Source organism: Eretmochelys imbricata, chromosome 10 (genome assembly GCF_965152235.1).
Source record: "Eretmochelys imbricata isolate rEreImb1 chromosome 10, rEreImb1.hap1, whole genome shotgun sequence".
Taxonomy (NCBI): domain Eukaryota; kingdom Metazoa; phylum Chordata; order Testudines; family Cheloniidae; genus Eretmochelys; species Eretmochelys imbricata.
The window spans coordinates 71,888,461-71,904,282 of NC_135581.1; the positions used below are offsets into that span (position 1 = coordinate 71,888,461).

The 15,822-nt window shown below is 40.1% G+C and overlaps 1 protein-coding gene across 1 annotated transcript in view; it reads right to left on the reverse strand.

Moving 5' to 3' along the window:
- Window positions 1-15,822, reverse strand: part of AKAP13 (A-kinase anchoring protein 13) — a 143,883-nt gene that overhangs the window by 60,027 nt on the left and 68,034 nt on the right. Inside the window, exons 7-9 of the mRNA XM_077828001.1 lie at window positions 12,363-12,425; window positions 9,219-9,411; window positions 6,761-6,866 (exon numbers count right to left, since the gene is read on the reverse strand). Of these exons, the coding sequence (XP_077684127.1) occupies window positions 6,761-6,866; window positions 9,219-9,411; window positions 12,363-12,425 (362 nt within the window). The remainder of the gene's footprint in view (window positions 1-6,760; window positions 6,867-9,218; window positions 9,412-12,362; window positions 12,426-15,822) is intronic.

Below are 15,822 nucleotides of genomic sequence, written 5' to 3' on the forward strand. Positions count from 1 at the left end.
GGCATTAATACTTCCCTATCTCTACAGGAAATAGCTCACTTGATACATCCTAGGAGCGCATTTGTTTTTTCTGTGGCTGCATTACATTGGTGGCTCACAGTCTTCCTACAGATGATTAATACAACCAGGTCTTTCTCCTCCTCTCTCATTTCCAAGTGATGAGCCCCCAGCTTATGGAACATTTTTATGTTCTGGGGCAGTAATAAACTCAATTTTTAAAGCTCACTAGTCATTAGTGGATGGTTGAGGGAAAAAACACAAGACAGTCTGAGCTATTCTGATTTTAAATGGTCACTCTGGCTTCTGGCAGGATGACTATTTTTTTTTTTAGGTTGGATGGGGAGCAGTCCCTTTTACTACAATGAGAGGGGTAAGCCATAATAAAAAAACCCAGTCAACCAACCAAAAACCAAAATCATTGCATGGACATCTTTGTCCTGGAGGGAAAAACACTACAGGTGTGGCCTCAACCAGAAAATCTGGATCCAGATTTTGAACTCCCAAATTTTGAACATGTTTGGCTCAGATGTGTGCTTTTAACTCACCAGATAACAGGGGCAGGTGTGAAATTCTATTCTGAATCAATGCTCAGACTGCAAATGCCCATAGCGGACAAACGCTCACCAGTGCAGTTTATGAGCATTCAGATCCACACGTATGGTTTGGGGTCCCATCTCTACTGATATTCCCAGCATGCTGGAAAAACCACAATACAACAGTTTTTTTGAAAGATCAACAACGGTATTTCTCATTCTCATGGCAGTACGTACACCACACTTACTGACCTGATACAATCAACCTTTATAAAGCCTCCTTGATGCGTCAGAAAGGAAGAATATTGTGAACACATCAAAAACTAATTAGCTGAGAAGTCAAGGTGTTGGAATATTAAAGACTTTGGATTAGAATCCTTTCATTCTGCTGTTACTGAAGCATTTAGACACAATGGCGAAGGTGAAGCTGTTAGGCATCATGCAATGGAAAGATTAGTTTAATGCTCACAAGCTAAAACAGCCAGGTGTAAAAAGCAGAAATATCTTTCCTTTACCTCCACCCATAATGGCTGCAGTTCATGTAAAATGATTACTTACTATCCAACTCCTCCTCCTCCTCATCACTGGAAGAAGAGCCAATAGAAAAGAGAATTTTAGACTTAGGGATGAGCGGAGAGATGTTGAAGGAGAAGGAGATTCGTCCGGATGGTCGAGTCCGTCTCTGGGCTGAGAAGTGGGTTAACAGCAGACGTTAGAGCATGCATGAAAATGCATTTAATAATAAAAAGGAGAGGAAAGCAGCCAAAAGCAAACTAAAAAGAAAGCAAAATAAACGTCTGCAGAGCAGCTGGTTTCAGAAAAGGCATGGGCAGCAAAGAATTCAGCATGTTTCCATTTTTATTTTAAAAGGTGCAAGTTTAATTCCATGCATAACTTTGGGGTCAAGGCTTCTCTTATTTTCACTGGCAGCTTTTTGTAGCAGTGCTCAACAGGATAATATATTTGAACAATTATGTTTCCAAATACAGTAAAATTCACCTAACACATCCCAGAATAAATAGCACCTACTGAACTTATTGGGATAATTGCCAGGGAATCCATTTTAATGTCTCAAAATACTAGTAAAGTGGCACACTGGGTGCTATTATAGCCATACAGTGTTGCTGAACTGTTGGCTTTATTTATTTATTTATTTAGTGTTGTTGCCACCATTGCCACTCTTAAAAGATCCAGTTAATTTTATGCTTGTGAAAGGCGCTAAACACCCTAGTTTATGTTTCAAACAAATATAGCATTCACAGCAGCAGCCTTCCTTCTCCTGTTCTTTTCGAAGTGCATACCTCATCTTCTACAGGAACTACTTATAGGGAGGATGAATCTCTATGACCTATTCAGTCCAACTTCAATGAGTCTGCCAACTAGGGCGCCAAATTATTTCGTGATGTGGACCCCTGTAACAGGACTGAAGCTAGCAAAAACTCATAAGTATAATTCTGTCACATACTTAAATGTTTTGCTTTTTTCTTATTTTAATGCAGTTTGTGAAATGACAATGTTTCTCTCCTGGTCAGTTTTTTTTCCTAGGAACCAGGGCCAATGACTCCCGGAATATTACAGTACTCTCGTAAATCTCCACAGAGGAGGAGCATTCTACTGCACTTGCTTTTTAAATTAATGTATTTTAAGAGAAGTATCTTAATAGCAGGAGACCATCTAATCTTTGGCTAAAGAGAGTAGTTTTCTTGAAATAGAGGCATTGTGTCCTATCAGGCATAATAGCTCTTATGGAAAAGAACTATGGAATTTAATAGGGATAAAACAATATCAATTTAGTAGGACTCTATAAAGTTACGCTTAACGAACCTGTAGGATGAGTATGATTCTCTATTAAATCCTGCAAGTTTCTAGCCATACTACAGAATTCTACAGCACAGATATGATTCCCTATTAAGTACTGTAGAGTGACTATTATTTTCTATTAAACACTACAGGGATTTTCCATATATGAAAATAGAGGCAAAAAGGAGAAAGAGGGAAGACTGATACTCAACTTGAAACGTGCATAGTTTTACAGATTTATGGAGAGGAATTGCTTTCCAGTGCAATTTAGAGTCATGCAAAAGTAGCCTTTTCTTTAAAGAGCAACCAAGCAGACATAAGATAGCACGTCAATTTGGAATACTGCAGTTAGCTGCAAGAAGTTACTAAAGAAAATAGGGAGGTAACATAGTTAGCTACCTACAGGAACAACTGGTGGGGGGAAAAATTGACCTGTCTTTTAAAAACCTTTCTTCAAAATCATTGTAATTCTTTTGAGTCTTCATGCCTTTTCCACACAAAACAATAAAAGCTTTAATGCTTTATTTTCTTAAGCATACCAGCAATGCCTACAACAAAATTCTGCCTTTCTGAGCAACGCCACAATAACAAATCAGCACATATATCCTAGAACTTGTGAGCAATCCTTTGTCACACATAAACTTGCATGCCTGCATGCACAATAGAGGAAACAAATGCTAAGGAACCAAATTTCAGTTTTAAAGAAACAACTGAGAAGAAAACACAAATGTCTTTTTGACCATTTATAAAGAGTCTCTTGTATATTTTTGGTTCTGTACCTTAAGACAAAATGGAAATTCAGAATGCACAGGATTACCCAGACAAAACAAGCAACATGATGAAAAATCTCCCGCAGTGTTTTCTCTGTCACTGGACAATATGCCCACGCATGGTAAGGACTGGTCAAGGTCATGTGACACACTCAAGAACCAATGGTACTGCTTAATGCAAAACACTCAGAGATGCATTTCCCAGTGGAAGGCATTTAGCTGGGACATTTGCAGACAAAATTAAGTTTTTGTTTTATTCACATATCCTCTTAAACTTGCTGATGGACAAACAAATCGCTCATGTTCCCTGCATCTTGGCTCTGAAAACCACGATGGTGAATAATTATTTTTTCTCCTTTTTAGGTTACTATCTTGTCAGACTATTCTCGAAGAGCAAAGATGAGCCGCAATATTTTAAGTGTAGAGAGAACAGGCTCCCCAGGCATGGCTTAGTTCCTGCTTCAGTTTAGTTATTTTTATTTTTAGAAGTTCCTGACTTTGTAACAATTCTCCTCACTGGAAATGTGTTATTCAAAATTGGGAGCAGCCTTCAGCATATTCCAGCCAACAGCTCTTGTGAACTCTCTGATTATATAAAATGCTGCAGCATTAGCATTTGTGAATGCTAAGTGCACATCAGCCAACTCCTTCAGGATAGTGTGGATGCGGCAGGAACAACAGATCTGGAGGGATTAGAGGAAGTGCAACTCTACAACCAGCTCCCAAACCAACACATGACAAAGCACATGCAGAGACCAAAATCAGGCCAAAATCCCCCAAACATTTACCCATTTGGGTTTTATTTTTAAAGCTTTTGTGCAAAACAAGCTGTTTTCTTCCCATCCAGGCACCTTGTAGTGTTTGGGATACACTTTATTTTATATCATCTAGTATAACACAAGAACTAGAGGTCACCAAATGACATCAATAGGCAGCATGTTTAAAACAAACAAAAGGAAGTATTTCTTCAGACAATGCACAGTCAACCTGTGAAACTCGCTGCCAGAGGATGTTGTGAAGGCCAAGACTATAACAGGGTTCAAAAAAGAACTAGATACATTCATGGAGGTTAGGTCCATCAATGGCTATTAGCCAGGATGCACAGGGATGGTGTCCCTAGCCTCTGTTTGCCAGAAGCTGGGAATGGGCGATAGGGGATTGATCACTCGATGAACACCTGTTCTGTTCATTCCCTCTGGGGAACCTGGCATTGGTCACTGATGGAAGACAGGATACTAGGCTAGATGGACCTTTGGTCTCACCCAGTATGGCTGTTCTTGGGTTCTTATAAAATTATTCAAGTGGACAGAATAATCATGGACAATTAAACTTGTTCTAGATTTTATTTACTTTATTTACTTCTATGAAATCACTGAGATTTATTCTTGTATAACTAAGTATGCAGTAATGAACGGATTGATGTTCAGTTTTGGAAATCCAATAGAAGTTATGTATTATACCGTGAGATCCTCCAACAAAAGGCACAAAAGCACTTCACCAACACTAAGACTCAATGCACCCTTGGGCTGGTAAGAATCATCATCCTGCCTCTTTTAAAGATGACCTTGCTAAAGACTGATCCGGGTGGCACTTGTTCTACAAGGAGGCTACATCCCTTTGGTATTTGCCATGATGATGATGAAATGGAGACACTGAAAGGTGAAGTGTTTTGCCCAAGTTTCCACATTCATAAGTGGCAGAGCTACGAACAGACCTTATGACAAAAATTTTCAAAATGACTAATGAGTTTGGATGCCTTACTTTTTAGCTGTCTAACTTCAAACATCTTAAAGGGACCTGATTTTCAGAAAGTGCTGAGTGTAAATCAGGCTTCTCTAAGGTATCTCAAATTAGCCACTCAGAAAGTTAGACAGTCTTGAAAATTTAGGCCCATAATTTGGCCCATCAGACTGACCCTACTATTCTACCCGAAACTGGTTTGATTAACAATATTCAATTTCCATAGCCTCCTGTTTGAGTTACCACTTTCATTCCCTGCATATATAGCGTGCTCTGGTTGGGCCGACGTTAATTAGACAAAAACAAAGGGAGGGATCTGTGACCAAGTTTATCTGCTCCCAGTTCAGGTCTTACTGGTACCCGTAATGTGCATTATGAGGGAAACCTCTTTATGAAATGGGTCGGAGTTTACTTGAAAGTGAGGTGGTGTAAGTCTTCTCCTGATGCAATCTCCTCAGTGAGCCCTACAGAAAGTTTCCAAGTAATGGGGAGAAAAGCATTAGGTTGCCAAGCTTTCTGGTCCTCTAAAAAAGTCTGTTTTTTTGGGACTGTGCTATTTAGAGTGTTTGGTTAGCAACTGGAAATGATGCCAACAAACTGTTTACTTAAAAGAAAAAATGAAGGGCTTGAGCAAAAAGAGGAAAGAGGGTATGACATAATATAGAGTAAGATGTAGTTTTTTTTATTGGATGGATTTCGTGGTGTTTTGGTTACTGTTGCTATGGGACACATCCTTTAAGCCACATGCTTATTAATCATGGAAGAATGAGGGCACTGAACTTAAAAATGTCACAAGGCACCCTCTCTGTATGGTTCTCCCTGTAAGCTTCCAAACGAAATAAAACTCTCTACTTTAAAGCGTGTCTTTTTGCTAGGAACATGTCCTTTTGGGTGTGATGATCCCACTGAACGGCTGTTTTGTCACTGAATTCTGGGGAGGAGCCCATTGATGAATCTAGGTGAGACAGAATTGGTTTTTATAAATGTAAGGCCAAACAAATCTCTGGTGTAACTGTTAACTTTGTTTGGATGATTTTGACAAATGGGGCAAAAACAGACAGGTTATTTTTAGTAAAATGTAATCCACAATATGTAAAGACTGAAGAATCAACCATAGATCATATGCATTTCAGTAATGAGAAAAAGCTCAGAGCTGGTCTCATAAAACCAATGAGGAATTGTATAAAAGCAGACCAAACATACTGCCTGGCCAACACTTAGTGAGGAGAAGAAGTGTGTGATCTTCTCAAGTACATCTGGAATAAAGAAGACTTTGCAAACTACTTATTCTTTTCACTGAAATTAACTTAAGAAAAGCACCCCAGACTTTTGACATTTCACTTCTGCATCTGTTGCTTCTCCTCAAAGCATGCAACTTGAAGTTATGCCCTTCAACGCACAGAAAGGTTGATTTGGGTAACAGGAATATTAATGAATAAACTCCTTTAGAGAACAAATATCATGAAGACATTCCCTCTCCAGCCTTAAGAGTAGTCTTATGCCTGAAGGATACAGATGATTCAAATTCTATATCTCTACATCTCTCAACTCTCCAAGATACGGAAAAGAAATACCTCAAATGAGGAAGCATTATAGTAACAGCAGAGGAAGAAATTCAAAAAGGATATAGGATTTATCATGAACATAATCAGTTTTTTATAATATACTCAAGAAACATCAGTTCTGATACCAATAATTTATGTTAACAGAGTAAAATAATTCTATGTATGCAAGGTGGTAAATTTGGGTCTAAAAATGAGAGATGCCCCTTTTTTGTAATTAAATGCAGTAGAGAAGCGTACCTCTACTTCAAGTAATAAGACAGAAAGAAAGACAGAAAAAGTTGGGGGGGATTCTATCTTGGGGAGTTAGCAAGGGATACATGAATACTGCATATGGAAAGTCATGTTTACTCACTGTCTAGTCCTGGTTGAGTGATTGTCATTAGCGAAATAGATTTGGTCAGCGGAGAAGTGGCAGAAGTACAGAAACTAAATCCATGTGGCTGTGATCTTTGGCGTGTCTATGGGATAGAAAAAAAACCTCTATTAAGCAGATATGCCAAGCAATGCCCTCACCCCAACTGCAGACTACAGTCTAGTGTTTAAATGTATTAGTTGCCTATCCCTTTAAACACTGGAACATTAAAACACTCAAGAATATCTTCCCCAAAGGGATGGGCCCAACTAGGGTGGTAGGGCACAAAAATGGTGAATTGCAGCATGACAAAAACACACATGAATTGTAAAAGTGAAGTGCAACGTCTTTAAAAATGGGAAACAAATGTAAGTATCAGAGTAACAGCCATGTTAGTCTGTATTTGCAAAAAGAAAAGGAGTACTTGTGGCACCTCAGAGAATAAATTGGTTAGTCTCTAACCACAAGTACTCCTTTTCTTTTTGCAAATGTAAGTATGTAACAAAAATAGAGGCAAGCACAGGGTGCTTCCCTCTCTGGCAAGCCAATAAAATGTATGTTTGTTGTCTGATGACCAATGAAAATACCGCTGTGATTTCAACCCCTCCAGCTGTAGATGATATTTGCTTATGTTAAATAGAAATGTGCTGAAATATAAGTAGAAAATATGCTTTTGGGCCTTAAATTTTGGCTTGATAATAATAAGGCCTAGTAAAATGTGAGTAAAGTGAGATAATTTAGAGGCAAGTTAGAGATAAATTTGGACACAATCCTAGGCCGCGTTGTAAACAGATTTTGGTTTTAACTAGTTTTAACAAGTGTTGTAGACAAAATGTGAATGTTTTGGAAGAATGCTATCTGTACTGATAGTTATTGGAATGATATTTACATAGATATTAAGAAAGATTATGTGTAATGTTAAACAACCAATGAGAAAGCAGAAAATATTAATTATGGTAAATACAGTAAAAGGTAGACCTAATGCTAATTAATTAAGGGGTGTTATAATTGATTATATAAAGAGTAGTATGCTAATTTGGGGTACCAGAGAGAGAAATGATGATATACTCAATCTTCTCATCTCAGGACTGATCATCCTGGATGTACCATTTTATCCTGGAATGTGGGTATAAATGCACTGTATGGTTACCCTGTAATGCCTGTCTGCTTTAACTAATTATTTTATTTTAAGTAAAGTCTTTAATTCCATCCCTCATTGTGTCATTCACAGTCCTCCATTACGTGAAATAATCTGTTACTGCCCCAGAAGCTTGAACCTTAAAGAGTTCAGTTTGGTTCTATTTCTTATCCTTAGCCTATTAATTGGGAACACACAAATCAAGGTTACACACCAGCTGTCAGTACAAAATGGCAAGAGTCTGACACGGAGGGTATGTAGCTGTAACGATGGACTTTCAATGAATACCATTCATCAAAACAATGGCTAAGAGATACAATCCCACATCGTAATGCCAGCTCTCACAGATCAGTTCTCACGAGCCCTGGTTAATCCATTCACCTTGGGAAGTAAGGATTTACTTAGGCTGTGCCTCAAATGCCACTTTCAACAACACTTTGATGCTCAACTGACAGATGCACCAAGCAACACCAATTTCCTCTGTGTGAGACTCATGAAGATGTCACAGAAAATCAATGTGCCAGGATCAGTCAACAAAGACCTTCTCTGGCAGTTAAACAGGAGCAGCTGAATAACCCCCAGTTCTTTTGTGTCTGCCCAGAGAAGTATTAGGGAGGAAGTGTGGCTTTCAGATATTCAATGCATTTAATATATTTGCCTTTTTAATAAAACAGATTGAAGATACATGTCCACAAAACACAGGCCCATCTCTCCAGATTAAATCATCCCCATCTACCTCCTCTCCAAGAAGGTGAACCTAAATTTGCATAATTCTCCATCTGTGATATTGCATTTAGTTGCTGCTTGTAACAGTAGGGTGAGACCATTAAAAAAAATCAGAATACGGGTTATCATGAAAGAGAAAGGTCCTCATTTTCTTCTACATTATAGGTATAAACCTAAAAAACTTAACAGATAAAATAATATGTAGTACTTATATATGCTTCACATCTTCAAAGTGCCACACAAACATTCATTTTTTTAAAGCTCATAACACCACTATGGGAGAAGTGTTATTAAATCTATTTTACAGAAGCAAAGTGACTTTTCCAAGACCATCCAGTCAGTAGCAGAGAACTCAGGAGTTGCTTGTTCCCTGTCCTAGGGTCTAACCATGCTGCTTCTATAGCTGAGTAACAAGTCTGCTTTGATCAAGTGGGAGTGATGCATCTTTTAGCCTTTGCCAGACATATCTCTACATTAAAGATGAAAATATCTCTGTATTATGCATGCAAAGGAGACCCTCACTTGGGCAAAGTTTGGGAGACTTTGATTTAGAGTTTTATGAAAACTCAACAATAAGAAAAAGTACAGCTTTACCTGATGGTCAAACCCTCTGATTTCCCCCTGCTCAGATTCTACTTCCTCTTCAGTGAGTGAGACCAAGGAGCCACGTTCATCATTAGCAAGTGGACTTCGCCTGAGGTCTTTGGAACTCAAAGAGGAAGTCTCTAAATTTGAGGAGGGCTTCTTGTTATCATCAGAGTCTCCTGCAAGGCCTTCTAGGCTGTAACTGAAGAAAAATCAGAGAGGTTAGACCCTGAAAATTCTTAATGCTTTAATATACAATCTGTGCATGAGCCACGTTCTAATTCAAAGAGGATGCAACCTCGACATTCTCCGTGGAGTGAAAAACATATTATTCCCTCAGTTTGTGTTACTTCCTTGAGTAATATACGTGACCTAGTGCAGGTAGCTGCTTGTGGTGTGATTTAATAATTATATCCCTTTCACTGCAGACAGCAGTATCTTGGTACACTCAGGCAAATGGTTGTGTGAGAATAATGGACCAATACATTTCTGTGTTATTGGACTCCTTCTCCCTCTCTTGAACAGTGCAAAAGAAATACTGGGAGCTTTTTTAGGTGTGCTTATTTCCACTCATTCCATTTTCTCAGCTTTAAAAGATATACTGGATGTGGTTCAATTTAAGCTAGACATAGCTGGTATATCCTGATGCTATTTGCCCTGAACAGATGTTCTATGCTGAAATATTCTCTATCCTATTACACCTATGAAGCTATTGGTTTATAGACAGCAATATATTGAATGTGTACAACTCTTCTTCGCAGAGATGTTCCTTGATGCTGCTTAGCATTTGCCACTGTACAAGGCTTTGGCAGAAAGCAGGGCATCAGTACCAAAATCTAAGTATTAAATAAGTACAGTCTCCATCGGCCAATGAATCACATTTCAGCTTTTGCCTCTGCAGCTAGGTTATCCAACTGAGTCAGACAAGATCACTTAAAACAAAACAAAAAGCATTTGTCTGCAACATTGGTGCTTATGAAAGAGTTGGCCAGACTCAGCCACAGTGACGGCTGCTGATATACAAGTTTTCCCTACGAAGAGCCATGCTAGCGTAGCTCAATTCTCGCCTGCAACGCCAACCTCCATTCCCTGCCACCACACATTACATTATCTTCCCAGCCTCACTGTTCTATCAAAAGCACTGTATCCAGCACCTCAATCCTGACCTGCAGCATCCCTTGCAATTCCAGGCCTGGGTCAGCCTACAGATCTATAGAGTCACCTCATTCCTGACCTGCAGTGCCCCCAGTAGGGTGACAAGATGTCCGGATTTTATAGGGACAGTCCCGATATTTGGGGCTTTTTCTTATATAGGCTCCTATTACCCCACCACCCCCGTCCCAATTTTTCACACTTGCTATATGGGTCACCCTACCCCAACTATGCCAGTCTTAGATCCCCAACAGAGCTCTATCCCTGAAGCTCAATTCTCATGTGCAGCAAACTCTGCTATTCTGATCCAGGGCCTTCCCTGAGAAAGGTAGCTTTTGTTATGGTCCAATATACAGTAGGAACTAAAGATGACACCAATACACACATTTTCATTTTTGACATGAATGAGGATTTCAACCCGTTTCTAAAGGTGAAAGATGAACAAATTAGTTCCAGCGCATCTCCTGACATCTTTCAGATAGGATCCTGCTATATAACCTTAGCATTTCAAAACACGTCTTTTTTCAAACTTTGGAGTTAGATCAATTGCTATTTAATGACCCATGAGTGCCTGAAGACAAGATGTCAATTACCGTGACACTTTTATGTTTTTGATTGTCCTCTATATGCATCATATATTATATGACAATTTGCTGTGGTTAGATGAGGGGCACGTGTTTTACAGAAAACACTTAATATGTACAACACACTTGGACTCAAGGTTAATCATTAAATCTAACTCACTACTGAGTTAACATTCAAAACGTGTTAAAAGGAAAGAAAAATACTTTGTAATGTACAGATTATTTACACATCCAGTGGAGCTTTAAATCCATGTAGACACCAAATGGATACTAGTATTCTACATATCCCTGGAGGAGCTGGTGGTTGACAAACATGTATCATCTTGAAAGCAAAAGCTGAAGTAAATCTTAAATCAGAAGACTCAGACATCTGGCTTCCAAAGATTTTTTTCAGGTTAGTAAATGAGAGGGGAGACAAATCATGAAATCTGCAATTTTATCAATTCACAAAAGCCTTTAATTGCATTGTGTTTAGCTATAGCATGCATTGTAAAGTTTACTCCCAAACATCTGCAAGGGGAAATCTGTCCCACTCCTATTATCTAGGGAGGACAGGCTTTTATTCTTCCAGCCCAAAATCATGGTGGTAGTTTGCTGTGATCTTGACATCTATCTTCTAATAACAGGGCTAAGAACAGCAACTCACTTCAGACATGCCATCAAATAGTCATCTGCTGATAATGATCTGTGGTTTTTACCTACTGTATTTGGATCACATTCAAATCAGTGTTCTAAAGTAAATGATCTGTATTTCAAACTTCAGAGGTATCTAGCTTCCAGAAAATACAGTTAGAATTCTATCCTTTAATTGTTGGAGGCAAAAATAAATCTGGGTCCAGAGCTGAAGCTCTGCCAATGTACCTCTGTTGAGGATCTGTCCTGTGATAATTAATTCTGACTTTGGACTTTCTGCAGGACACACAAGTTTTAAGTGCCTGGGAAAACCAAATCTGTGGTTAACAGATTTTGTTCTAGAGAGGTTTAAATGATTAGCTTCTCTGCTCAAGAGAGAGCAAAAAGAACTCTAATTGTACTAGAAGCAGTCTGTATGAATTTAAATGCCTATAAAATATCAGTCAGTCTGGAGGAGAACATAACTGTATCTCATTAACTCTGGCTTAGATTCTTTTGCTGTCACTTTCATTGCTCTGATTATATGGAAAGATGCGCCTAAAAATCATCACAGAAAAAAAGCAGCTCCAGGTGAATAATGCAGCTTCTCTCACACTCAAGACTAGCAGAGAGTACTTCACTCTCTAGAGGACCCAACACCAAACATGACTCGGGGGGAACAGCAAAGCAAATGGACACAAGCGCATTCCAGCCAGAGCAGCAGAGAAACAGACTACCACACAAAGAGCTGACAACACTGTGTTTGCAATGCCCCTTTGCTGTTGCACATTTATTTATACCATACCTTCTACAATTAAAGTCAGCACCCATGGTAATGTACTGTACTCCAGAGGGACACCAGCTCAAACTGGGGATATCAAAGGCAGACAAAGGAAAAGGACTGCAGTTACTGGATTGTCACAGAAAGGGAATGCTTCAGGACTCGGTTAAACTTATTTAATTTTAGAAAGATTTTTACATTGTATGTTAATTAATGGTGGGTGAAAGGTACCAGATTGGCAGCCCCACAATACAGGGAGTGCATGGAGGCATAAAGCCATCTTTCTCTTGTCCCTCCTCCGTTCCAGCGCTCCAAGCAAAACTGGAAGTACTCAGAAACGGGGCCAAGGAACTTAAATGAATAAATAAGTAAGAACAGTTAACTGAAGAACCCATGGTATTTAGTCTGAGGGTATCCAGCAGCAGTTTGTCCAGGAATCCAAGTAGTTTCATATTGAGGTTGCCGATTGGGTCCTAATTAGAACCCTATCAAATTCACACTTCATGGACTGTGAAATCTGGTCTTTTGTGTACTTTTACCCTATACTATACAGATTTCACAGGGGGAGACCAGCGTTTCTCAAATTGGGGGTCCTGTCCCAAAAGACAGTTGTGGGGGTGGGTGGGTCACAAGGTTATTGTAGGGGTGGTGGCGGGGGCCGCAGTATTGCCACCCTTACTTCTGCACTGCCTTCAGAGCGGGGTGGCCGGAGAGCGTCGGCTGTCGGCCAGGAAGGAGCCCAGCTCTGAAGGCAGCAGCGCAGAAGGAAGGGCGGCAATATCACACCACGTCACCTGTACTTCTGCACGGCTGCTGGCGGCGGCTCTGCCTTCAGAGCGGGGCTCCTGGCGAGCAGCCGCCGCGCTCCAGCTGCCCAGCTCTGAAGGCAGCGCTGCCGCCGGCAGCAGCACAGAAGAAAAGGTAGCCGTACCGCACCCCCCACCACAATAATCTTGCAACCCACCCCCACAACTCCTTTTTGGCTTAGGAGCCCTACAATTACAACACAGTGAAATTTCACATTTAAGTATCTGACATAATGAAATTTACAATTTTTTAAATTCCTATGACCGTGAAATTGACCAAAATGGACCGTAAATTTGTTAGGGCCCTAGCCATGACGCATCTGTTCGTGAAGCTCCTGTGCTCTGCAGGCTGTCAGATATAGAGAGAATATCTTTTCTGATGGCTTCCAAAATATTACCATAAAGATCCATTATGAACAATTACCTTGCTGTAACAAGCACAACCTTTAAAGTGCATTATAATCAGCAGCTAAGTAAACCACTGCAGGATAAGGAAGTATCTCCATTTTACAGATGGAGAATCTGAAACAAAGGGGATAAGACACTTGCTCAAGGTCACAAAGGGAGTCAGTGTATTGTATACTATGAGTGTACATACAGTGTACGTATACTACGATTACCTCACATCATTTACAGCTCCATGGCTGCTCTCACCTTCAGAGTCTGCTGACACCCATAGATGACCTGTGTGTCCCTTAAGACAAAGGTTCAACATACTCGTGCAGCTGTGTGTGTATTGTGGGGGTGAGGTGGGGGAAGGAGAGTGTATCCAATTTCCTTCACAATGAAAACTGACCTACAGCAGACAGTTCTGTAGATCTGTGTGTATATATATAAAATCTCTCTACATACATATATTTCTTAACTATATTAATTTTATAGTGTGGCGACAAAACTGCAGGGCAGAAACTCTATAACTGAGAGATGAAGGAGTAGGAGGCTTGGAGAAAATGGCAGAAGGTCCCAGAGAGGAATAAAAATTCTTGGCAAAAGCTGTGGAAAACACAGACATATAGAATTATAATCCTGCTGGTGAGCCACCCACAATCAATTGGCAACACTACGCAAAAGTGAAGACAGTGGCTCGTCATACAATATATACAAACCCTTGGCAGAAGGTTGGGGGGGGGGTGTGGAGGGTGAAGAGGGAAGAGCCATTTGTGTGACCAGCTACAGACTGGAATTAGTTTGAGGCTGTGCCATTGTCTTCTCTCCAGCACTAGCTTGTAGGGTATCAACAGGGCTGGGGCAGTGGTAAAAAGATAGAATGAGAGTATATTGACTAAAGAATCTGACCTAAATTGCAAAGGTAAGCAGTGATATTAAGTGGCCAACTTGAAACGCATTCTCTTTATGATTTGCATAGGGACCCAAAGCTCCTCTGTAGAAGTCAGGTGGATATCACCGTGCAACTGGTTAAAAAGCAGTTAGCATGCATATGCTCACAAGGCAATCCTTGAATGCCACCTTACAAAGTACAGAGCAGAGTGGAGTCTGAGCAGCATGGAGTATACAGCGTTTCATTAAAGGTGGGTGTATCAATAACCTGAAGTCTAGTATATTAATGAAGATAATAAGGATATCAGTAGGTGTGAGCAAGCATGAAGAGATACTGGGTTGAGAGCCTCAAGGGGAATCACAGAGGAAATCTCACCATTTCCCCCTTCACTTGCTCTTCTCAGAGGCTATGAAATCATAATTAGATATGCTAAATACTTCACTGAGGCCTGTGCAGTCTGTGTTGCACTGTAGGAGGATACTGTAGAAGGCACATAGAGCACTAATTCCTTGAGGCCGTGCTTGAGAATTTAGGTTTCTGCATGTTACAGCAAGGCGTGAGAGCGCGTGCTTCTGTGGAGCTAAGAGTCAAGGTCAAAGGCCACGTCAAAGGCTTGTCAAGGGCTAACGCTTCACTCTACACAGCTAGGAAGAGAACCAAAGATCTTGTAGAAAAAAATGCTCACCGGTGCAACCGAACCAGTTATAGCACTAGTGGGAATATTTTGCTGAGCCCGTTTACTATAGACAAGGCCTTGGGAAACTACTGTACACAAGAGAGCCATGCTCTGTGGCAGTAGCAGATCGAGCGTCATGGCACATGAAGTGAACCAACACAGCAGGTACTTAGTCTCTCCAGTCAAAACAATGACACAATCATAAGTAAAATGTCAGAGAAGTGGGTACACCAAAGGAATTAACGGGCCTGGGGGGTGGCCAAAAACAACAAAACTCCCCATAAAACTGGGGCCATGGAGGGCAAAGGAAGGGTCCCCTACTGCACCTCCAAGAAATCTAACAGTAACAGTAACAACAATTTTTGTAGGGCCTACACAGGGCTTGTGTAGAACTAGCGCTCAGTTTTTTTAAAAAAGCTCTTTCCTGAGCTGTGAACATTGCTACCCACATAAACTAATCATGCTAACGCTTCGACAGCGAAACAGGGGTAAGTTTGCCTTGTCCTTATTTTATTTATACATATAAATAAATATGTATGGGGAGGATAAGAAATCATAAATGTTTGCCAGATAGAAAGGGACAAAAATGGGTTTGAAAGTCATGCTCATTTTCCAGCTTTTAAGAGGCAGAGTTAAAGAAAAACCCCCAGAAAGTTAAAATTAACCAAATCAGCTGCTACAGGTGTAACAAGTGTATTATGTATCCTTTGTACTAGTTTCAAA